This window comes from Lygodium microphyllum, chromosome 11 (genome assembly GCF_053477565.2).
Source record: "Lygodium microphyllum isolate KBCC chromosome 11, Lygodium_microphyllum_v1.1.10, whole genome shotgun sequence".
In the NCBI taxonomy this organism is placed as follows: domain Eukaryota; kingdom Viridiplantae; phylum Streptophyta; class Polypodiopsida; order Schizaeales; family Lygodiaceae; genus Lygodium; species Lygodium microphyllum.
The window spans coordinates 24,191,413-24,216,066 of NC_141145.1; the positions used below are offsets into that span (position 1 = coordinate 24,191,413).

The 24,654-nt window shown below is 46.7% G+C and overlaps 2 protein-coding genes and 1 pseudogene across 4 annotated transcripts in view; 2 read left to right on the forward strand and 1 right to left on the reverse strand.

The window, feature by feature from the left end:
* Nucleotides 1-24,654, forward strand: part of PAHX (phytanoyl-CoA dioxygenase (PhyH) family protein) — a 54,085-nt gene that overhangs the window by 8,432 nt on the left and 20,999 nt on the right. The window lies entirely within an intron of this gene.
* LOC148028632 (uncharacterized) lies at nt 1,894-10,087 on the forward strand (annotated as a pseudogene). Its single transcript, XR_015692488.1, has 7 exons — nt 1,894-2,013; nt 2,104-2,193; nt 2,299-2,586; nt 8,128-8,891; nt 9,005-9,323; nt 9,480-9,671; nt 9,788-10,087. The product of XR_015692488.1 is annotated as an uncharacterized LOC148028632 (transcript).
* On the reverse strand, nt 17,402-20,356 carry LOC148028633 (uncharacterized). The gene is made up of 2 exons (XM_087688739.1): nt 18,789-20,356; nt 17,402-17,625 (listed from the first exon to the last, which is right to left on the reverse strand). The coding sequence occupies exons 1-2, from the start codon at nt 20,311-20,313 to the stop codon at nt 17,402-17,404; spliced, it is 1,749 nt and encodes a 582-aa protein (XP_087544865.1). The 5' UTR covers nt 20,314-20,356.

Here is a 24,654-nt window from a genome sequence, read left to right on the forward strand (position 1 = left end):
TAAGGCCGGTGGGTGGTTCAGGCCTAACAGAACTAGAGAGTTGAGCAGCTAATGGTTGCAGCTTGGTTTGCTCTTTAGGTTGTGGCTTGGCCTCATGGTCGACGTGTTGGGTTGTAGTGGCGGTTGTCGTGCGACTAGATGTCTCTGAGATTTGAGGGGTATCATTGGGGCTAGATTTGGGCGGTTTGTCAGCAGCAGCAGGCCGTGGTTTTGGGCGATAGATTGGTTTAGGCCCTGCTGAGCTAGGCGTTGGATGTTCTATGTACTTAGCGGCTAGAATTCTTATGGTTTGAGTGTTAGTGGTGTGAGGTTTTGTGTGGTCAAGCTTGAGGATGGCGATTGAGTAGAGCCTTTGGTTGTTTTGGCTTTAGGTAGCCAAATCTATGTGTTACCCTTATAGTAGCCTTGCACATGCAAAAAGGCCCCAGGGACCCATCGCGACTTGATCGTATATCGATGTTTATGATTTTGTCTTGGCTTTCTAGGTTTTGGGTGCGGATCATTAGCCTTGCAAGGTCGTGCGTTTCTATTCCTAGGTGGCGCTCTTTGTTTAGGTACCCATTTGAACTGGGGTTCATGGGCTTCAGCATTGGTTCTAATGGGTTGTTGGCATCAAGGCTTGGTAGGTTGTGACGAGTCACGACCCCCCTCCTTAGACTTGACAGTGGATTTCTCTACCGGTGGCTTTGTGGACTTGGAAAGAGTCACATCGCCCTCGCTAAAAGCTATAACTATGTGGACATTACCTACGGCTAGGTGGATGTGCTGCGAATCATAGTCGACATTGCAACCTTCTTAAAGGTTTGTCCTAATAGCGACTCTATGCCTGCATCTTTAGTATTGGGTAACACAGAGAAGATTATCGGCATGCTTTCAGACTCGATAGAAACCGCAACCTTGCACTTTCCCAGAAGTGTGTATGGTTGGCCTCCATAAGGAGTGAGCTTAGCATTAGTGGGCTGCAACTGTGGTTTACCAATTGGGTCCAATGGTCATGGGTTAAGACATTAAAATCGGCTCCCTCATCAATTAATGCGTTAATGGTGCATGTGTGCTTGGTAGTGACTGTCATGCTTAGGTAAGTTGGTGGTATAGTTTCCAGAAACGGCGATTTTGGTGCCCAAAAACGGGACAGCCGTTTCTGGCCATTTTAGTTTTTGGGAAACGGCGTTTCTGCCAGACAGGGGACGGGCAGGGTAAAACCCCCAAAACAGGCTGTGCTTCTTACTCGCTTGCATATTTTGTCTCTCCCCTTGCTCGTTTTGGACTCTCCTATTGCTGCACGTGCTTGAACTGAAGCAATAGTGCCTGAACTGCTGCACATCAGCCCGTGGTCACTTAGTAATGCTGAAAGCTCTCTTCTCGAAAGGTAACCTTCAGCTATGAAAATTCAGCTTGTTTTCTTGTATATTTCAGACCTGAATATCTGCAATTTTCAGCCAAGATATATGAAATTTTTTGTCCTGCCAGTTGTGTGTGCACTATTTCAGCCTTGTGTGTCATTTGTTTGTGAACATTCAGCCTGTTTCATGCAGATTTCAGACCTGAATGTCTGCAATAATCAATTTTTAGGCAAGATATATGAAATTTTTTGTCTCGTCAGTTGTGTGCAGACTATTTCAGCCTTGTGTGAATGTCTGCAATAATCAATTTTCAGCCAAGATATATGACAATTTTTGTCCTGCCAGTTGTGTGCACATATTTCAGCCTTATGTGTCATTTGTTTGTGAACATTCAGCCTGTTTTCATGGCACATGTAGATTTCAGAACTGAATTTTTGCAATTTTCAGCCAAGATATAAGAAATTTTTTGTCTTGCCAGCCGTGTGCACATTATTTCAGCCTTATATGTTATTTGTTTGATGTTTGGACAGCTTGCAGCCAAGAAAATACCATGGCTCTTGATCCTAATTGGCGCCATGTTACTCTCATAACCTCATATGAGGGGTCAGGTGGATCTATTAAGTGGAAATGTATTTATTGTGGCATAGTGAAAACAGGGAGTGTCACTAGGGTCAAAGACCATCTTGCTCATGTGCCAAGAAGAGACACAGCTCCATGTGCAAATGTGCCAAGAGATATGAAGCTTTCTCTTGATTTATAGAGGAGGCAACGGCTTGGTCTTCGGACAGTTGGTGCAGAACAGGTCCAAGACTTAGCCACAGCTCAGCAACAAGAGGATAGCACAAGTGTGGTTGGATCGTCAAATAAGAGTAGGGCTGCATCAAATCCTGTTGCAAGTGCATCCGCTTCAGCCTCGGTCTCTGATTCACGTGTGACGAGGACTCCTTTGCCTTAGCCTGATGTTTCAGGAGCTCCTAGAGGTTCATTAGAGAGGGCTAGCATACATGCTGCTATGCAAAAGCAAGCCATAGCTAAGGCAACTCGAGAGTTGATGAGATTGTTCATTAGATGTGCTATTCCCTTCCATGTGGCTAAAACAAAGCAATGGAGGCGAACCATAAAAGCCATCAGCCGCATTGGATGTGAATGGGAGGGCTCATCCTTAGAGGCACTACGCACACAAGAGCTCAAGAAGGAAAATGCATACATTGAGGTTCAATTAGAGCCATTGAAAGATGCATGGAAGAAGTTGTCAGAGATCATAGCCTGTTTCAGGCAGGCAGCAGCAGGCAGCAGCTGCACAGTCCAGCTGCACAGTCGGACTGTGCAGTCGGACTGCCACGTGGCAGTCCGACTGCCTGCAGCTGATTTTTATCAGGCTGCGCCTTATTTTGGCGCCCCATCCTAGGCAGATTTTCGCCTATTTATTGCTGACGTTTTCAGCAGTCTGGCATTCATTCTCTGTCGCAGATTTCAGACCGGTGCCGTGCAGATCTCTGTCTCTGTTCGCAGATTTCTGACAGCAGACAGTGCAGACTGCAGCAGACTTCGAGGTGGACAGCAGGTCGCATCGTCGAGGTGGAGACACGCAGTCCAGCGCACTGCGCCCGTGTATATCTTTGTATTCAGCATTCTTTATACAGCAGATCTTCAGTGTACACTGTCTCTTTCTCTCCCTTCTCTCTCTGCGTTCTCTCACTCTCAGTCCTACGCTTCCGCACCGCTGCACTCTGACATGGTATCAGAGCAGTGTTTGAGGGCTGATTGAGCGCAGAATCAACCTGAAGAGGAGTTTCCATCGCGACACAAATTTGCGTTTTTTGCGTTTAAGGGCAGACAGGAGGACTGCGCCTTGGAACAAGGCTGAAACGAGTGTGGGCGCACAGGAAAGGAGTACAGGTGGTGGATTTGCTGCTGTTTACTACTGTTTGTCGCGGAGAAAGTTTGAGTTTTCAACCTAAAAGTGCAGGTTTTGCTTTTTCATCGCCTCCGGCGGGTGAAGGAGCTTCGGGACGCTGAAGAGCCTTAGCAGGCTGAGTCTACTCAGTCAGAGGGGGCTGCTTTTGCGTTTGAGAAGGCATTGCAGGTAAAGATGTCTACAGAGATGGACTTGGAGTTCCAGGCGATTATGGACCGGAAGGTGCCTGTCCTACCGGCTCTTCCTACAGATCAGAAGCTCGACGGCGACAACTACCGCATTTGGCGCGTTATGATGTTGGCCATTCTGGAGTCCTATGATTTGGCGGAGTTGGTACAGGAAGATATTGACCGGCCCTCGGTAAGAGATGAGTCCAAACTCTCTTCCGATGCTCGTACGGAGTTGGCCAGGGTCCAGTCTCATGGGGACAAAGTGAATGCCAGGATTCGATCCTTTCTCTTTCTATCATGCACTACAGCCGTGATCGCTCACATCGAGCACTTGACGGTGGCTCGTGAGATATGGCTGGAGCTTGATCAAATGTACAATCGGATGACCCTGATGAAGAGGGTTTCTTTGGAGGTTCAGATGCGGACCTTGTCCGTCAATAAGTCTTCTTCGCTAAGGGAACACATTAACAAGCTAAGGCAGCTACAGATGCAGGTTCAGAATGCGGGGAAGCCGATCTCCTCCGAAGACATGGCGATTACACTCTTGTCCCAGTTGCCGCCACGATTCGGTACATTTTACTCTGCCCTTATTGCTTCAGGGCGAGAGTCTACTCTTCGGTGGGAGGAGTTGGTTCCTATGGTCTTGGACCAAGAGGAACAGTTAAAGGGACAGAATGCTTCCAAGACGGAGGCGTTGACAGGTCAAGCCTCTCAGAAGAAGGGGAAGGACCAAAAGAAGAAGAAGGGGGATAACAAGTCCAAGAAGGACAAGGAGAAGGACAAGGACAAAGACTCCACATGCCATATTTGTGGAAAGACTGGCCATTGGAAGAAGGATTGCCCTGACAAAGACTCGAAGGACACCAAGAAGAAGGACACCAAGGATTCTGGAGCGGTGGCTGCACCCTCATCAGCTGCATTTCTACATTTAGTTGTCATTGAGGACGCTTCTCCGAATGCTTCTGATGCTGCGATGGCGGCTTCCCAATCTCGAGAGTGGATTATTGATAGTGGTGCCTCACGGCACATGACTCCTTCATCAGATGGTGTCGCCCAGCTGCGACCTTCGCGTGGGCAGGTTCTCATTGGAGACAGCTCTTCAGTTTCTATTGCAGGTCGGGGTAAGATGCAGCTTATTCCAGATGGACGAGGTGGCACCCATACTTCAGAGGTTTTGCATGTACCAGGATTGGGGTACCATCTCCTTTCAGTCCATAAGATTTGTTCCCTTGGTCTTCTGGTGGAGTTTGACAGTTCTACAGTGCGAGTCCTTGATCGTGAGTCGAGGAAGGTTCTATCATGTGGATATGAGGAGAACGGCATTTACAAACTGAAGTCTTCCACTGCCCTCTCTACTCTTCTTCTTACCTCACAGTCACAGTCTGAATTATGGCATGCTAGGTTTGGTCACCTGAACTATGACTATCTTCGGAAGGTGTCATGGGGACAGCTTGTTCGAGGGTTGCCGGATATAGTGGTGAGCCAGCAGCCATGTGTCTCCTGCATAAGGGGGAAGCAGCATAGGGATGCCATTCCCCACACCGCTTCGCGGCGGTCTACTTCACCGATGGAGTTAGTATCTACGGATCTATGTGGCCCTATGAGGAATGAGTCCCTGCGTGGGAGCTCGTACTTCATGCTGATCGTGGATGACTATAGCAGGATGACATGGGCCTATTTTTTGGCACTAAAATCAGAAGCTTTCTCGCACTTCAAGGATTGGCTTCTCTTTGAGGAGAACCGATCAGGCCGGAAGTTGAAGACCTTGCGATCCGACAAGGGAGGTGAATTTGTCTCTAATGAATTTGCTCGGTTTTGTGCAGATAGAGGAGTTCACCAGGAGTTTGCCAATACGAATACTCCACAAGAAAATGGTATTCTCGAACGGAAAAACCGCAGTGTGATCGAGATGGCGCGCACCATGATGGAGCACCGACAGACCCCCCAGGTTCTGTGGGCCGAGGCTGTGGCTACTGCAGTCCACATCCTTAACCGATCTCCTACTTCGGCCGTGGAAGGGATGACTCCATTTGAGGCGTATTTTGGATCGAAGCCAGATGTTTCTTACTTTCGGGTCTTTGGGTGTGATGCCTATGTTCACATTCCCAAAGGTCACCGTGACAAATTCGAAGCGGCTTCCCGCAAACAGGTATTTGTTGGCTACAGCTCCCAGTCCCAAGGCTACCGACTCTTTGATCCCGTCAAGTGGGATGTATATACTAGCCGTGATGTGCGGTTTGTGGAGGTTCCGGCTTCTTCAACGGGGGAGGAGCATCCCGTTCTTGGAGATCCAGGGGAGAGTTTGGCTCCTTCTACAGTTCCACTGGAGCCTGTGCCGTTTGATTATGATTCTGTTTCTGACACAGAGTCTACTGTTCCACCGGATCCTTCTGAGGAGTTACCACCGGTGGACATTCCAGAGTCTTCTACTGATGGAGAACGACGAAGGGAGGTTCGGCCTCCTCCTCGCTGGGCCCGTGACACACTCCGTGATTCAGGGATCGAGGGGGTTCCTGAGGAGTGGGGACCGCAGGATGGTCTGCGGCGGTCACGGAGGCACCAGGCGCATTCTTCGGAGCTTGTCTGCTCCAATTATTGTTTGATGTCCCGAGTTATGCAGGATCGAGAGCCCACCTCCGTGAAGGAGGCTTTACAGTCCGCCCCATGGAAGAAAGCTATGGAAGCTGAGTTGGAGGCTATTGAGAGGAATGGCACTTGGTCACTTGTGCCACGCCCCCCGAAGAAGAAGGTGATTGGAGTCAAGTGGGTCTTCAAGACCAAATATCTCAGTGATGGTACTTTGGATAAGCACAAGGCTCGCCTTGTTGCTAAGGGTTTTGCCCAGCGCCCAGGGATTGACTGTCATGACACCTTTGCCCCTACAGCTCGTATGGCAACCATTAGAGCTGTTCTTGCTTTGGCTGGCCATAGGAGATGGCCTGTTTATCAGTTGGATGTGAAGTCGGCCTTCCTGAATGGTGATTTGAAGGAGGAGATCTACGTTGAGCAGCCTCCTGGCTTTGGTTCTTCCGATGGGAAAGTCTACAGGTTGAAGAAGGCCCTGTATGGTCTCAAGCAAGCCCCGCGAGCTTGGAACGAGAAGATTGATTCGTTCCTCCAGACTCAGTTGGGATATCGGCGGTCCAAGGCCGATCCGCAGCTGTATGTTCACACTTCCGAGGATGGTTGTGTGCTGTTTGTATTATATGTTGATGATTTGATTGTCACAGGTGATGATGTACAGCAGGTCCAGGAGACAAAGTCAGCTTTACATCGGACGTTCGAGATGACGGATTTGGGGCTACTCCATTTCTTTTTAGGACATGAGATTTTTCAGTCTCAGAGGGGGATCTTTCTCTCCCAACAGAGATATGTACAGGAGCTCTTGGTGTCTTTTGAGATGGATGATTGTCGGGCCCTCTCTACTCCCATGGATCCGAACTGGAAGGCCACTTCCCACTCAGCTTTTCCTTTGGCGGATGCTTCCCGCTATCGACAGTTGATAGGGTCTTTGATTTGGCTTCTCAACACCAGGGTTGATCTATGTTTTGCTGTTGGGCTCTTGGCAGGGTTCATGAGTGAACCTGAGACGGTGCATTGGCAGGCTGCTCAGAGGATACTTCGGTATCTGAGGGGGACGTCTGATTTGGGGATTCATTACCCCGCAGGGATAGATGGGTCAGATCTTGTACTTGCAGGTTGGAGCGACTCGGATTGGGCCGGTGACGTGGACCACAGGCGGTCTACAACAGGTTACTGCTTTACTTTGGGTGCAGGTGTTATTTCTTGGAGTAGCAAGAAGCAGCCCACGGTAGCCCTTTCGTCTATTGAGGCGGAGTATCGGGCCGCGTCTTCCACCACATGCGAGGTTGTGTGGCTTCGGAGACTGTTGGAGGAGCTTAGGTGCCCCCAGACTCGTCCTACATTGCTGCGATGTGACAATGAGAGTTGCATTGCCTTGGCGAGGAATCCTGTTTTTCATGCCCGGACGAAGCACATTGAGATCCAGTACCACTTCATCCGAGAAAAGCTTTTGGATGAGACCATCACTGTGGAGTATTGCAAGACGGAGGATAATCTTGCGGATTTGTTTACGAAGGCGCTTCCTCAGGCTCTACTTCGGCAACATTCCAGATCCCTCAGGCTTCTGCCCTGTCCAGGCTCTGAGAGGGGGTGTCAGAGATCATAGCCTGTTTCAGGCAGGCAGCAGCAGGCAGCAGCTGCACAGTCCAGCTGCACAGTCGGACTGTGCAGTCGGACTGCCACGTGGCAGTCCGACTGCCTGCAGCTGATTTTTATCAGCCTTGGCAGTCCGACTGCCTGCAGCTGATTTTTATCAGGCTGCGCCTTATTTTGGCGCCCCATCCTAGGCAGATTTTCGCCTATTTATTGCTGACGTTTTCAGCAGTCTGGCATTCATTCTCTGTCGCAGATTTCAGACCGGTGCCGTGCAGATCTCTGTCTCTGTTCGCAGATTTCTGACAGCAGACAGTGCAGACTGCAGCAGACTTCGAGGTGGACAGCAGGTCGCATCGTCGAGGTGGAGACACGCAGTCCAGCGCACTGCGCCCGTGTATATCTTTGTATTCAGCATTCTTTATACAGCAGATCTTCAGTGTACACTGTCTCTTTCTCTCCCTTCTCTCTCTGCGTTCTCTCACTCTCAGTCCTACGCTTCCGCACCGCTGCACTCTGACAGAAGTATGGGTGTACCTTTTTGTGTGATGGATGGTCTAACGCTCGTAGGAGAAATGTGTATAATGTCATGGTATCATGTTGTAAGGGCACTATGTTTGTGAAGGCCATTGATGTCTCTTTGCCAGGCCTTGTAGTGACAGGTGCATTTATATGGCAGCATTTGCGGGATGTCATCTTGAAAATCAGGCCTGAATATGTTGTGCAGGTTGTGATCGATAATGGAAGCAATTGTGTCTCCATGGGCAGCATGTTAGAGGAGGAGTTTCCAAGCATTGTATGGACACCATGCGCTTCTCATTCCATTGATCTTTTGATTGAGGATATAGGCAAAATTCAACGGGTTGAGGCTATATTTAGCACGGCCATAAGTATGGTCAATTTTGTGAGGAGGAGGCTTAAGGTTCTTACCATATTTCGCTCATTTAGCCACCTTGAGCTCTTAAAACCCTCCACCACTAGATTTACCTACATCTTCATTGTGCTTGAGAGATTGGTGCGTGTTCACAAGGAGTTGGTGCGCACTATATGGTCTGATGAGTTCATGTAGTGGTATGAGTATGATTATTCAAAGACCATGGCATTTCGGTGCAATGTCATGAACGATACTTGGTGGAAAGATGTGGAGGCTATGGTGAGAATTCTCAATCCTATCTATACAATGCTACGCATTACCGATATGGAGAGTAGCACTATGGGTCTTCTTTATGAGTATATGGATAAGATAGGAGAGACTCTAAAAAAAAAACTTTTTGCCCTCAGACAAGTAAGTAACTCTTGAGTCTTTATTTTACAAATTGATATTATATGTGTGAATTTTGAAATTTGAATAACTATTCTTGAGACTTGAATTGACATTTCTTCAATGTTGATATCTTAAGGATTGCTCAAATCATAGTTGTGTGGGAGAGGAGATGGAATTGGTTTCATAGATTAATTCATGCAACGGCCCATGTCTTGCATCCTCTTTGGCGAGATGATGAGCAGAGTGAGTGTGAGGAGCTAGAGAAGGGATTCATGGAGTATATGACAAAGGTGACAGGTGGCGATGTGTCAATGCTTCAAAGGATTGAGGATGATGTTTTGACATTCCGCAATGAGAGCTTGCATTTTGGTAGAGAGACTGCGAAGTTGAGCGGAACTCAACTTCAGCCTGTCTCATGGTGGGAAAAGTATGGAAATTGTGCGCCCACATTGGTAATTTGCAATCCTAAAATTTCTTTTAATAATTATACATAATCACATATTTGTAATTTATTATCACTGGCATTCACTGCATAGTTTGATTCTTGAAAGTTGAATCTTAGATTCTTATGGCTCCGTTTGTGTTTCTATTTGAATGATGATTTATAGAAATGCATTGCTTTACGGGTTCTCTCACAAGATTGTAGCTCAGGCCCTTGTGAGAGAAATTGGAGTACTTGGGCCCTTTTCCATACAAAGAAAAGGAATAAACTTACCACTGCTCAGTTAGAGAGGTTGGTCTTTTGCCATTGCAACCTTCAATTGCTTGAGAAAAATGATATTCATCCCTAGCTTGCGCAGGTGATTATATTTATATTTTGTTAATAGCTTATGGTCTTTGAAGTTTGACTCTTGAATGCCAATTCTAGAATCTAAAGATGATACATTTTTTAAATCTCTATGTCAAATAAACACAGGTAAATATTGATAAGATCGACATAGAGAAGGTGAGGTTTGTTCCAGACATCACTTTAGAGGAGCGGGACATATATACCATGCTCTACCAAGAGATGATAGCCCCGAGCTATACCACGTGCAGCAAGACTGCTCCACAACGTCAGAGAGCCATAGATGGAGCTAGCACTTCAGTTGCTCTAGCAGATTCAGGGGCTTCTGATAGTTTTGGCTCATCAGCTAATGTGGATAGCGATAAGCCAGAGGAGGATCAGGATGATAGCATCTCTATTGGCTTAGATGATGTTGCTACATATGCTTGAGCCTTGAGCGTAGATTTTATCGTTGATGTTCGAGTATTGTTGATAGTTGTCAATTGCTTATGTTTTTCCCCATGGCTGGCTAGTGGTCGTTGTTTAAACTTTGAAGTTATCTGTTCTTTGAGATCTCATAGATCTATTATCTTACTTTGATATTTGACTCTTGAGACATATCACGACTCACATGATACATCATATGATCATTGCTATAGCTTGTAGTCTTGACTCGAGTCTTTAAATTGGCTTTTGTTGATGTTAGATGTATCTAGATTCTAGAATCTAGGTTGCCTTCTTTTGAAATTTGAATGATGAATGATGAATCTGATGTATCATGTATCTACTTAGTACTATGATCTGTCACCGGTGACTACTTGTATTATCATGAGTGACGAGTGATAAGTCTCATGAATGATGAACTTGACTTTAACTTTTAAGTTTTGATCATGATTCTTGGATGACAGATGTTATGATGTTAGTATGTTACACTTTTGTTTCAAAATATTGTAAGTTATTTTGGGTGATTTTAGAGTTCTTAAGTCTTGTGATTTGCAGCTTGTGAAATTGATAACTATGTGAAATTGCTGCGCAATGTGATTTATGAAATTTTAAATCATGGGTCTTGGAAGTTAGATTCTTGTGCTAAAAGTTAAGATTGTTTAGTCACCAGTGACTTTAGTCTCTAGTATACTTAGTATGTGTATATATATGTATATTTAATCATAATTTATTGGTTTCTCCGAAATGCCGTTTCCACCAAAATTTCAAATGGCCGAAACTCCGAAACTCCGTTTCTTCCAGTTTTCGAAACTCCTGTTTCTAAAACACATGAAAACTATGGCTGGTGGTACTGCTTCCTCATCCTCACCGTCCATCTCAGAGATAGTGGCTACTCGTATGTGGATAGGGGCTGCTGGCATTGGGGGCTCATACAATGGGTGCGTGGGAGGGAAGTACTTTTTCATGCGACTGCCATTGAAGAAGCCTATGCCCTCACCTTCTAGGGTTTCGAGTTCTACATTACGAGTCTGGCTGATGGTTCGAATCTTAAAAGGTCCTAGCTCCCGAAACTTTAACTTTTGCTTGTGTCCCTTGATTGAGTATAGCAGTGCCAAGTCACCTTGTTTAAAGTTACGCTGCTTGACATGCTTATCAACCAAGCGTTTGCGTCTTGCCTTCTCGCATATTAGTGCATGGGTGGCCAGAAGCCGGGTTTCCGATAAGCGTTCAAGTTCAATCAAGCGTTTTGTCCATGCCTCCTTCCTATCCTATCTCTCTTGAAGTGCTATCCTGAGGCTTAGTACGAAGAATTACACGGGAAGGATTGCCTTTGTACCATATGTCAATCTAAAGGGGGTCTGTCCTATAGCTGCCTTGTAGGCCGTGCGATAGGCCCACAAGGCCACCATCAACTTGTTATCCCAATCACTGCGCGAGGCAGAGATGACTTTGGTCAGGATGTTTATTAAGATTTTATTTGTGGACTCAGCTTGACTGTTTGCTTGAGGGTAATAAGGCGAAGACTTCCGATGGATGATTAAGAAAGAGGACAGGAGGTGAGCTATCAATTCGTTGATGAAGTGAGTGCCTTGGTCGCTTACTAGTTTGATGGGGCAGCCGAACTGTGAGATCACTTGCTCCTAAAGGAACTTAGCAGTGGTTTGAGCGTCATTCTTTCTCGTAGCTCGTGCTTCTGCCCATTTTGTCAGATAATCGGGATTCGGTAGCCACAATGATGTATTTGGCTTGTGAATACTGTGTTGCAAGACTAATGGGTACAATGAAGTCTATCCCTCATTTCCCGAAGGGTTGTTGTGCGATAATGGAGTTAGCTCCATGTGATCCTTACGAATCGGTACTTTAGTCATTTAGCACTTGTCACAGTGTTTCACAAGTCGTGCCACATCTCGGAAGAGGGTGGGCCACCACAGTTGGGACTGCAACACCTGAAATGTTCTCCACTAAAATGTTCTCTTGAAATTTCGCCGTGTGTCTCTGTCAGCACATCATGCATCTCATGCTCACACACGCATCTGCGCAGTAACCCATCTTGTCCTAGCTTGTAAAGTTGGCCAGCTATCAACTGATAGGATTGGATTTTCAGGATGAGCCACCTGAGTCGAGGTCTTTTCTATCGGTCGTTCTTGTAGTCCGTGTTCAAGTACTTGAACTATGTCATCTGCCCAATATGGCATCATGTCAGCTCTAAACAAATCTTTTTCGCTAGATAAGTGAAATAGATGCACGTCTGGCAGCTCATCCACAATGCCTTGTCCAGTCGCTTTTTCCGTGGGGGCGCGGGACAGATGGTCAGTCATATAATGCTATTTCCCTTTACACGAGATAATGTTGAAATTTCTTTACGAAAAACACCATGGCCAAGCCCTCTCTCTCCGTTGTCGAGTAATTCATTTCAGTCTCAGTGAGTTGTCTGCTAGCAAAGCTCACCGGATAGTCCAGGTTGTGTTTACCAGGTTGACACAACATAGCTCCTACGACGAATTTTGAAGCATCGATGTGCATGTGAAACGTGAGTGTCCAATTTGGCGCTTGTAGTATCGGTGCTGTGGTTAGAGCATTTTTTAGTTCCTCATACGCGCGTTGGCATCTCAGTCCATTTGAATATAATCAACAGCTTGTATAGAGGTCTGGTAATCAATGCATAGTTTAATACAAATCGTTGATAATGCCTTGTATGTCCTGAAAAACACTGAACACCCTTGTAATCAGTTGGGGGTGGAAGATCGATAATGACCTTGATCTTTGAGAAATCGGTGGCAATGTCATTCTTTGACACCATGTGTCCTAGGATATATCCATGCTTCACCCAGAAATGGCACTTCAAGAGGCGATATAGCCAACATCATTCAAAGACCACTCGGAGCCTGTCTAAGTGTTCTCTCCAAGTAGAGTGAACACACAAGTTGTCCATGAAGACCTCTAACTCCTTCCTTAGTATATCTTTGAATATTGTGCACATTAGTTGTTGGAAAGTGGCTGGTGCGTTAGTCAATTCAAAAGGCATGACTATGTAGGCAAAGACTCCCCATTTAGTGGTGAATGCGGTTTTATACCTATCTTTAGGATGTACTTGCACCTGATTATATCCAGAGAAGCCATCCAGAAAACTATAGGTCTCTTTGCCAGCCACTCTCTCGAGCATGTGCTTGGTGTACGGCAGTGGGTAATTATCTCTCTTTGTAGTTGCGTTTACCTTTTTGTAATTGACACACACTCTAATCTTTCCATTCTTCTTTAATACAATGACGATGGGGGAAACCTAGTCCGTGTGTTCAATTTCGTAGATGAATCCTGCTCTCATTAGGTTGTCGATTTCTTCCTTGATAGTATGGGCGTGCTTTGGATTCATGGGATATGGTCGCTGCTTGACCGGTGTTGCATTAGGTGTCATGGGTATGTTGTGAGTCACTACACTCGGGTCTATCCCTTTGAGCTCTTCTAGGGACCAAGCAAAGACGTCTATGTACTCTCGCAAGAGAGTAACGAGACTTGCTTCATCTTGCTTAGCCAAGTCATCGGCTATAAAGACAAGTCGTGGAGTCTCCCTCTCCCTGGCTAAATTGACCTCCTTGACCTTGGTGGGTCCTTCGATTGGTTCACTTGCTTGCCTCTGTCATTTGGCTCCCAACAAGATCACTACCCTATCTCCCTTTTTGAACTTCGTGAATCGTTGTGGACGGGTAGGTCCCCGCTGACTTCTGATTTAGAATCGAACTCTCCGTCTTTGCTAGAAGAGGGGCTCTCTTCTGGTGGTTGCAGCTCAGAAGGTGAGTCCGTTTACAGAAGTGATGCATCACTTGATTGGGCTAGGCTTGCCTGCTTGTAGTCGATTGTACCAGTGTGCTCCAACCAAGTTTGATCGCAATCCGTGCGTCTGACTCCTTTCTCTTTTCTAAGTGTCCTCTGCTTGGGTGGTCTAGGGTCTACTCATATTTGTTTGATTATACACCCCCCAGTATCGTACTCTAGAGTATCGATTTCCCTTTCTCTCTCGTCACTGAAAGAACGATAGTCCTCATATTCGTCGTCGAAGCTTTCTTTGTCTAGTTGCTCCTTGTTCTCTTGGTTCTGACAATTCTCTTCTTGTTGGTTGAGGATTAGAGCCCAATTGTATCTCAAGTTTAACTCATGTATCTTGGACTATCGCCATTCAGGCTCATCCAAGAGGTCTTGGAGCGGCTTAAGATTCGTTGCTGGATTGCCATCCGACTTGTCGGTCAAGTACCCTAGAATCTCTAGGAGCTCTTGTCTATTGTTTGGGACTCAGAATGCAACATGGTTGGGTCTTCCATGTAGGCTCCCGGTCATCATGTAGACTGGCACTGAAGGTGCGTCCTTGAGCTTACCAGTTGCCTTGATGGCGTGTTCGTACTCCTCAGTGTATGAGAATGGCAAATCAATGGTAGCAAGAACATGCATCCAGTCTCGCTTATCCTCAGGACACAGGATATACTTGGTAAGGGCCCCATAGAATCCCCTAGTCTGCTGTCCATCACCCTTTAGCATGGTGGAGATGGCATCTAGGTCGATTGGCATAGTCTTCCAAGTGTCCATCTCTACTCTTACAGCCTCTGTTCGATTGCCTAAGAAGATGAGACCATTGCCCTAGTCTTCTACGACTCTCGTGTTGTGCGTCCAGGGTCAGCCTAGCAGGATATGGTAGTCCACTTCCTTCATGCCTACGAAGTCAACCGAGAATTGGATTCCTGTAATCTTCACTGGCCAATTTTTCAACACTCCGAATGGTTTCACCTTCATTCCATTAGCCAACGTGACGTTGAACCTAGAAGTCTCGACTGGTGGGTTATTCCAAGTTTGAAGTACTGCATGGCTTAGCACACTCACTTTTGCCCCTGTGTCTGCAATTCTCTTTCTTGTGATATCCCCTAGAGCTAGGACTGGCAGGACTGTATGCATTTATGTGCCTTCCCAAAAGGCATTGACGTGTAGGGATTTAGGTATGGAGTGTAGCGTCAAACTCTGTATTTGAGTTTCTTTGTCATGCTTAAGTAAGTGTGTGGTAATTGGCTCATTTGGTTCTTCAACCCACTGCTTCAGCTCTAGCCATAGCATTGGATGTTGCCTAAGTAGGTTGCCTAAGCTTAGAGTTACAGGGGTGGTCACCAGAGTATTGAGGAGGTTGCTAGTCGCTTGTCTCTCTTCTAACTCTGCGGTTCTTGGGCAATGGCCTTGATTGGTTTGGTGGCGTGAAGCATTTAGACTTTGTCTAGGTGGCCCAGCTTGTGGTGCCATCGCCTCCCTTGATTTTGGTCATGGGAGAGAGATTGGGGTGCTTATGCTTGAGAGATCATTGATCTCGTCCTCTAGTATGGGCTCAGCGTCCTTTAGGTGTTCCTCGGTCTCCTTCACCCATTCTTTCTTGATGGCTTCGAGTTGGCGCTTCGGGTTGGGGTACTCCTTGACCTTAGCGCTTTCCTTTTCAGCCGTCTGAGAAACCGATGTTTCTTCCTCTGCGTCAATGACTTTCCTTCTAACAGGTAGTGTTGTGGCACTTTCGGTTTTGAGGGTGACCTTAGCGTCTGGTCTTTTCTTCCTTTGTCTCTGACTCTTCTTTCCAACTGAGGTTCGGTTAAGGTTGCTAGGCCTTGGCAAGGATATACCGACCTGCTTAGTTTCTGTGCGTGGGTCATGATATGCAACGGGATAGGAGTGGCCTCCCCATCGAGTGTCTCGACACCGAATAACCCCAATGGAACCGATTGTTCGTTTTCCGAACTAGAGGATGGTCTCCGCCTAGGGCAATTGACAAAGAGATGAGTGATTTCACACTCAACGCATCTCAGGTCAGTCTTATCTCTATTTGCTTGCTCCCTCTTAAGGGAGCATGAAGAAATATGTCCTGGGTGATCGCAAGTCCAACATACAATTGGCTCTTGAGTTTGCCCTCCTAGGCCTCTGCCTCTGCCTCTGCCTCTCCCTCTACCTAATGCCATCATCGATACTAGTCCATAGTCCATGAGAATAGCGTTGCCTTCTTCATTGTATGACACGTATGGGTTTACATAAGGCTCATCGTTGCTTGGCTCATCTACATAGTGGACTAGAGTATCACTAGGTGGATGGGTCACGTAGGGTCCAGGTGGTCTAGGGATACCTGTAGGATTTATTTCCATCCTCTGGATGGTCGGTTTAGTGTCATTAGGTATTGGGAGAGCCAATGGGGCTCCCCTTCCAAAGAAGTTCGGTGGTCTGTTTGCAAGGTAGGGTTGACTGTAGGGCTGTTGGAAGCCTCCGAGGTAATCGACAATGCATAGTGTCATGGCCGAACCTATCACAATTAGCACAAGGTTGTGACCTAGGGTCCTGACACTCAACTGGCAAGAGGTTTCCACTACAATGCACACATTGGATGTGTGGGCGCGTTGGTCGTCTCATCATCTCTTGCAATTTGGCTATGTCCATCCTAATCTCTGCTAGCTCTTGTCTCCCGACTCAGTGCCCTTCCCTTTGTCCTGCGTGCTTGGGTTTGCTCTCTCACTCAGCGTTGAGGCTTTCTCGAAACTCCTGGCACTGGACTCTTCTTGATTCGAGCCTCTGGAGCCTCTCTCCTTGAGCTGGTCATCCACTATAATAGCTTCTTCAAAGACCCTTGCGAGTGCGTCTTGCTACAAGCTTGAGTTGCCGGCTAAGGCTTTGTAGAGCTTTTCGCTTTGTATCCCGTTGATGAATACCATGGATACTGCCCTTTCGGTCGGTCTCTCGCCCATGGGAATTCTCTTGAAGAGGCTCCTCACATGGGTCACATAATCTCGAATATCCTCTCTCTTTCTGCTGGACATTCATGAGTTGCACTAATAGGTTATTAGAGTATCTAGGTTCGGAAGAGATTTTTCAACCCATTGAAGTTGGCATGCTCCGTAGCATCTAGACTTGTGTACCAAGGCTGACCCTTGTCGCCTAAGCATAGTCCAAAGGCTTGGGAACGTTGAGTAGGATCAGTGAGGCCGTTGGCCTCGCAGATCTGCTCAAACTGTTCCATGAAGCTGTATGGGTTGTCGATTGCTTGTGTTATTTGTCCAGCTGCTTTGCTACCATGGGGATTTTCGATTGGCTCTTAGAGCCTTGGTTGACTCCCAACCCTGTTAGTAGCGATGTTGCCAATGCTGCGACGCTTTATTCTGCGGCTGTGTTATCTAGCAGTTGCTTCGTCAGGAGCTCGCTCAACGTGAGGTCTTCTTCTAGCGCGCTCTCGCTCTTTAACCGATTTTTGCCTGTTAGGCCCACTCTTTGGATCTCTCGCATTTCTAAGCTCTGGCGTAAGTTCCTAGTTTGTTGATCCTAGTTGTACGCAGCTAGGCCTTGCAGAGCCCTGCGAGCCAGCTTTCTTTCCTCCTCGAGGTGTGCTATGATGTCCTCTACCGGTCTACCGCAATGTTCTAGCCGGATTTGAGCGTCGTATTTGTTCAGTAACTGCTGGACACCCTCAGGAAAGTCTCCTAGGTTAAGCTCCTCGTAGCTTCTACGGCTTGAGCTGCCCTCTTCCATGTCTAGGACTTCCTGTTCTGCCAAGTTATTGATCAAGTTGATAAGGCTGGGTAGATCCACTTCCGCGATAGTGCCTGTCCTTGTTGTGTCCGGCTTTTTGGCTGTGTTCTTTGCTTGGCCTACCTTTGGGGGTTCGATCACGCGTCTGTGTCTTTGGCATAGTTACCAGGAACGGGGAACGGGAACAGGAACGGGACCCCCTGGAACGGGGGGAACGCCCAAAGCGAGGGAATGGGAACGGAGGGAATGGTATATATATATATATATATATATCCTCTAGAGAGAGAGAGTCAACACTAGTCTTAGAATCTAGAGAGAGATCATATCTATTATCAACCATGAATTATAATTCATGAAATTAGACTCTAGAGACACAATAATCAAGTTTCAACTTTCAACAATAATAAAGATTCAAAACATTGTAACCGCAATGGATTGTCGCATTCATAATTCAACACTGTAATCAACAATGTTGCATAAGTCTAACTGGCAACAAGTGTGCATTGCAAAAACACAAAATATGCACTAAACAGTAAACTTTAAAGCCTAAATAGTAAAGATCCAAGTTACAAGAGCTCCAATTTCCAAGTCAATACTCTAAAGTTCCAAAAGGCTAGCTACTAAGTGCTCTGATTCATGGAAGATGGCTCCACTGTGCTTGAATGCTCATCCTGCTGAACAACATCCTGCCCATCATCAACACCATCATCATCATCGTCATCTTTTTCCCAACATATAAAAGAATCAGCCTTTGCAACTGATGTACGAGCTAGCAAGCGAAGATTGGAGCTCACATAAACTAGGTCATTCGTCTTCATTGTACCAAGACGATTTCTCTTCTTTGAGTGAATGTGATTGAAGGAGCTCCATAGTTGCTCTAAACAAGAAGAGCTAATTGTTTGGCTAAGAATACGAATAGCCAAACTCTGCAACTCTGGAGCTTCTGCCCCATAGTCCTCCCACCATAAAGCAGCCCCAATATTTGTCCCGTCCTCTAGTGCATCCTCTGTACCAAACATCCCTAATGTTTGTCGCTATACAGAGAGCTGATTTTTAATTTTGCGTTGCATTTCACGGCTAGGATAAAGCCTTGCAAGCAATGTGTTCCAAGCCTTGACCACCTCAAGGTCTCTTTCTTGCATCTTTCCTTGAAACTTAGGATCAAGCTCATATGCTGCACCATGCATAGGAGAGTCATACTCATTCCATCTGCTGATGCATAACTCCTTGATTTGCTCATACCTATCTGCATTTGGTTCCAAACTCTCCAACCTCTCAATCATGCGATCCATACCTTCATAGATCTTCCCAATGCATGGATCCATGCCATCTGCAAGCCTCAACATGTGCATAATAGGATCAACCATTTGGTTGGTGCGATTAACCTCATCCCAAAAATCTCTATCAGAAACATATGCATTACATAACACAGCAGTAGCAGTGGCAGCCCCAGTCCAATTTTCATACTCATCACTAGCAAATAGCTCCCTAATTGCACCTTTGCAATAGTGCAATCGACCAAGCATAAGAAAGTTATATGCAAATCGTGTATCCGAGTATTTAAGAAGTTCTTTGCCACTTCTCTTGTGAAACTCAGCATGCAAGTACTGATGATTACATATAAATGTGATAATCTTGTTGCCTTTCGCAACAAGAGATGCAATCCATGGCAAGTCCCCAATATCCTTCAACAAGTTATTCAAGCAATGCGCCATGCATGGACTAAAGGTGATATGTGGATACATTGCCATTAAAATGTTTCCTGCTGCCCTGTTTGTAGGTTCACCATCTGCCACAAACTGCACTACATTTTCTGCCCCAACAGCCTGCACTGCCTCGCACCACTCGGATGCCAATACATCTGCACTCTTTCCAGTCTCTGAAGCATCATGACTACCAATGAAGTATACATCTCCACGAGAATATGCAACAATACCGTGTATGGACCTATGGCGTGTGTCACTCCATCCATCTGCTATCAATGTCACTCCATTTCTTATCCATTGATTGCGAATATTTGCTGTTGCAATCTCTATGGCTACTTTCTCCTTTTGAAGCAATGTAGTCCTGATAGTTTCTGATGAAGGGGGCTTATATGTGGGTCCATACTCTGCAATCTTTGTCACCATATTTAAAAAATAAGGTGACCTGGCTGATTTGAATGCAATATGGTCATGGTAAAAAAAGCGTGCCACTGCTGCATCTGTTTCCTCTTTTTTCTTTGGTTCCCATGAAGTGTGCAATGAACTCTGTTTAGCACCACGACCTGTTGCCATTGATGGCCCACGAGAAGGCTGCGTAGCCACTAATCCTGGTGGTCTTCTGCATGAAGCACCATGCCCTGCTGGTCTTGGAGTCCATGTTGTTGGATCCACTGCTATATTTGGCGTCCTCCTGGCATGTGAATTCCCCATAGATGTGGCTATGCGGTCAAGTAACTCCTGCCTTTTCTCAATTGATACATTGGTGCAAAAACGCACCTCTTTCCCCTCCTCATGTAGAAGATGGGCTCTCACTTTATCAGCCCCACTAGTGCGAGCATAAGGGCAAAGTTTGCATTTCCAAGGGCGAGCCCCTCCACCTCTCAATGGCACCCCTGCATCTACCTCATCCCACCATGACCAAGTAGTGCTTCGACTTCGTCCAGTTGTTGACGAAGTACCTGCTGAGGATGATGAAGATCCCATAGATGTCAATGCTGCCATCTATATAAAAGTGACAAATAATCAGTAAAGTTCAATAAAATTGCAAAAATTTGCAGCCAAAATTTCAACATGTGTGTGTTAAATTTTTAGCAATGCTAAAAATGCCAGCTTGCATTCCTTTTACTGAAAATGCCACAAATTTGGGGCATTCTAGCCTGCATTGAACATTCCCTTGCTGAAAATGCCCCAAAATTTGGAGTATTTTCAGCTCCCAAACTTGGGGCAATGACAGACTCAAAATGCCCCAATTTTGGGGCATTCCAGCCTGCAATTCCTTGCTGAAAATGCCCCAAAATTTGGCGCATTTTCAGCTCCCAAATTTGGGACAATGACAAATTTGAGAATCGAGATAATGATCCTCGGACCTTGAGACTTCACCTGATCCCGGGGAGAAGTCACGAGATAGTCGGGAGAGGTAGACGAGTCCCGAGAGCAGGTGGGAGTAGGGCCTAGGCAGTGGGGGCAGGCGGGGCAAGCGAGATAGTCGGCGAGACAGTCGGAAGGGCAGGCGGAGCAGGCGAAGTGGGCGGGGACAGTCGGCAGGGCAGGCGGAGCAGACAGAGTGGGATGGGATAGTCGGCAGGTGGACTGGGTACTCGGTGGACTGGGCGGACAGGCGCAGGCGACGTAGGCGAAACAGGCGCAGGCGAACGGGCGCAGGCGAACGGGCGCAGGCGACGGACAGACAGGAGTGCAGCGACGTAGGCGAGGACAGACGTGGGCGAGGCGAAATGGGCGACAGAGTCCAGACAAATGGGCGCGAAACGGGCGACATGCGGGCAGTTCGAGGCAGTGCGGGCGACAACAGAAAAAAAAAGTTAAAAGTTAAAAATTAAAAAAACTAAAAAACTCTTGAGCTGGAACGGCCGTTCCAGACAGGGAACGAACCTGGAACGGCCAGGGAACGGACCTGGAACGGGAGGGAACGGGCCAGGAAACGGGCTGGAACGTTTCGCCAGCGTTTCCTTGGCCCGAACCCCTCGGAACGTGTTAATCCGTTCCTATGTGCCGGAACGGGCGTTCCCTGTCTCTATGGTCTTTGGGTCTTCTCTCACTGGTGGGTTCCTTCAAGTTCTTAAGTCTGGGTGAGTTCCTTGTTAATTACAACTAGTCCTCAACTTACCCTCACTCTGTGAGTGTGTGCGTGTGTGCTCGTTTTCGTGCACTGTGCGAAATCAGGCTTTTAGCTCTTTTCAAGTGTGCTTTGAGTGTTGGAAATCAGAATGAGTGAGAAAACAAAGTGTGTGCAACTTCGACGCTCTTGTCTATAGGTTGGCTTGATAGGGTCGTGTGTTCGGTTCCTAGTTGTTCTCGCCGGCTTCTTGGGTTAGGTTGCCGCGTTATCCCATTTGGCTCATTCAAGGTAGACCAGTCCACAACACTAAACACCCTTTCAGACTGTTCAGCCATAATCTCTAGGTTTGTAACTACTTGTGAGACGTTCGATGGGTTCTTTCGGCGTGGGTCACGCTTCTCATTAGCCGGGGTTCGTCAAATTCCTAGATTTTCTTTCTCAGGTTATGTCCGATTTACCAGTGTCCGATTTACCAGGAGCCGATTCTAAGAATGGGACAGGGTCGGATCCGATTGTCACGATTGGACAGGCATGTCCGATCGGACAGCTCGAGTTGGTCCCGATTGGGGTGTGTCCAATTCTCGGAATCAGACAGGGTTCTTGGTCAGATTCGAAGGTATGTCCGATCAGATAGGTCTGTTGGTCCGATTGTTGCGATTGGACGGGTCAAGTGTCTGATCGAATGAAGTGGTGTCCAAATTTTTCTTGTCTGATTCTTGGAATCGGATGGAAGTGGTGTGTCTGATTGTCGCGATCGGACGGGTCGAGCATTCGATTCGGAGTTGGTCCTATTGTCAAAATCAGATAGGTGTGTCCAATCGGACCAGGTGGGTTTGTCCGAGTCCGATTTTGGAAATCGGACAGGTCTGTGGTCCGATTTTGGAAATTGGACGGATTGGTTGGTCCGATTCTGGGAATTAGACAGTGTGGAAGGCGTCCGATTCCGCCGGCCGAAGCGCGTGTCGATTACGTTTTTGCCACAAATCCTCACTTAAACGTTGCTAGCACCTATAAGGACTTCAAGGAATCAAGGAGTATAGACCAAGGGCATCCCATACTTGGATCTCATTGAAGGCCCCGATATGCTCCGATCGATCTGACTTAGGCTTGGACGTGCAAGCTCTCTCTTCCTCTCTCTCTCTCTCACAAATCCAAAATTGTAAATGAGGTTTTCCCTGGTCACTCAGGACCTTAAACCTTTGCTGGCCAGCAGATCAGCCCTCTTGATCACTCCACCCGCGACTCTGAGACATCAGAGCCCTCTCTTTTTCCCATCTGCCTTGTTATTGCCCTGTGCAGGACTGTTTTACAATAGTAAGCTGTCTCCCTCTCTGATTTCTCCTTCCTATCCTACTCTAAATGCGATGAAAATCAAAAGCAAGGTACTGAATTGAATTCTTCTACTCAACCAATCATCAAAAACCAAAAATACTTGTAGCACGGATTAAAACTCAAAATCTCCTATCTACCTCAACTCCGGTTCGGGGATGAAACCCTTACTTTTATGTTTGATTTGAAGTGCACAAGCGCTCAAGCTTGAATCTGTTTGTCCTGGCAACAGAACCAAAATGTAAAGGTGAGCACAAGCTCAATCGCCAAGACCCACAGACCGCTTATTGTTCAAGCATTTCAAGCGAGCACTAATGGTTACCTCTCACATAGCCGACGCGCCATACCTCTCTACGAATGTAGTGAGCTTACCTTGATACCCGATTGAGTTGCTTCCTCTCTCAAGCACTCCGATAGCTTCACGATTCTTGATGCAAGCTCAAGCATCCTCAAACCTCCATCTCCAAGCTCCATCCTCCATAGCCACGTGCGAGACCAGAGAAGAGAAGAGAGGAGATGGAGGAGGGCTTCACCTCCAAGATCCCTCACCCTCACACACTTGCTCCCTTATTGTCATGCCTTGTTATCTCTCATCTGTGAGCCTCAATTTGAGTCAGATGAGGACTTTAGGAGCTCTGATCTATCTGTCACTTGTTTTGACAGGGGAGGTAGCTCATTCTAGAGCACTCAGTTTATTGCCTTTCAGTGTGGTGTCTCGAGTTGGGATTTTGTATGTATTTCCCGGCCAATTACCGCTTTCCATAGTCTGCCTGCACTTGCTGGACATTGTCCATCCTTTCTGGGATTCTATCTGAGCATTTTTAGCATTTTTTCCAAATGCTGGTTGGCCATGTTTTCGGCCCCAGATTTTAGGTTGGCCAGATCTATGGATATTTGGCTATTTATAGCCTCCCCCACTCAGTTAGCAGATCATTCATTCATCTTCCGCCTTCCTTGGTAGGTGCACACTCCGACTCTGTCACGTTCCTTCGTCTCCGGTGTTGCTCTCATCATCATCTCGATCTAGTGACCTCAATGACACTATGGGCTGCGTGCAGGGACTAATCAATCTCCTTTCACTTTCTGGTTTGTATTAGCATTCTATCTTGTTCAATGCAGATTTCATTCTTTTTTCCTTGTAGACTTTGTTTGTTTCTTTGTCTCTGTGTTTCCATTCCTTTTTATTGCGCACTCACATGATATCAGAGCATGGTATCATTGTTTGAGAGAGGCACAGAGTGACTGATTCTTGCAAAGGAGGCCATCCACATCTGCATTTTGCTGAAAATACAGCTTTCTTTTTGAAGGCAATAGCTTGTTTGTATCAGTTACAATATTTCTCCCCCAGGTAGACCCTTTACATCGACTTCCTTGTGATCCTATAGCTGTTTCCTCTTGTTTCGGGCTGTCTACCACCAAAACGCAAATTTCTTGTGGGTGTCTTGCAAGATTTTGAAGATGTCTTACCACCAGTTTCGTTTCTTTGATGATATAGATGAGGAGCTTTCTCACCATTCCTCTGAACGGCGGTGCGATTATCCCGGATCATGAAGAACGGAGGTTACCTAGCCCATTTGTTCAGAAACCCCCTCCTCCCCGTTCTCTCCATGTCTCATAGAAGGCCCGTTCTGTTGGCCTTCATATGCCATTCATTGGCACCCTCTATGCAGGTCCCTGTACCCCCTTCGTTATCCAAAGAGGATCGGCTTGATGGTTCAAACTACTTGCTTTGGTTGTGTAAGGTGGAGTGTATCCTTGATACCTTCAATCTTTGCGAGTTTGTTACCCACCCTATTCCCCGTTCCATGGAGGATTCCACCGTTGGATCATTGATGGATCGTGTGGCCCTATGGGATCGGCTCAATTCTAGAGCTAGATCTTTCCTCTTTATGAGCTTATAGGATTATGTTCTAGTACATGTGCGCGGGTTGTAGAAA

What these genes read in the sequence shown, in the direction of transcription:
- LOC148028633 (XM_087688739.1), bottom strand. Translation starts at nt 20,313, where the DNA reads ATGGCAGCATTGACATCTATGGGATCTTCATCATCCTCAGCAGGTACT. An exon ending in GTATGACTCTCCTATGCATG is followed by an intron (nt 17,626 to 18,788) that starts GTGCAGCATATG and finishes ATAACTTGGCAG; the next exon opens with AACAGGAAGTCCTAGACATG.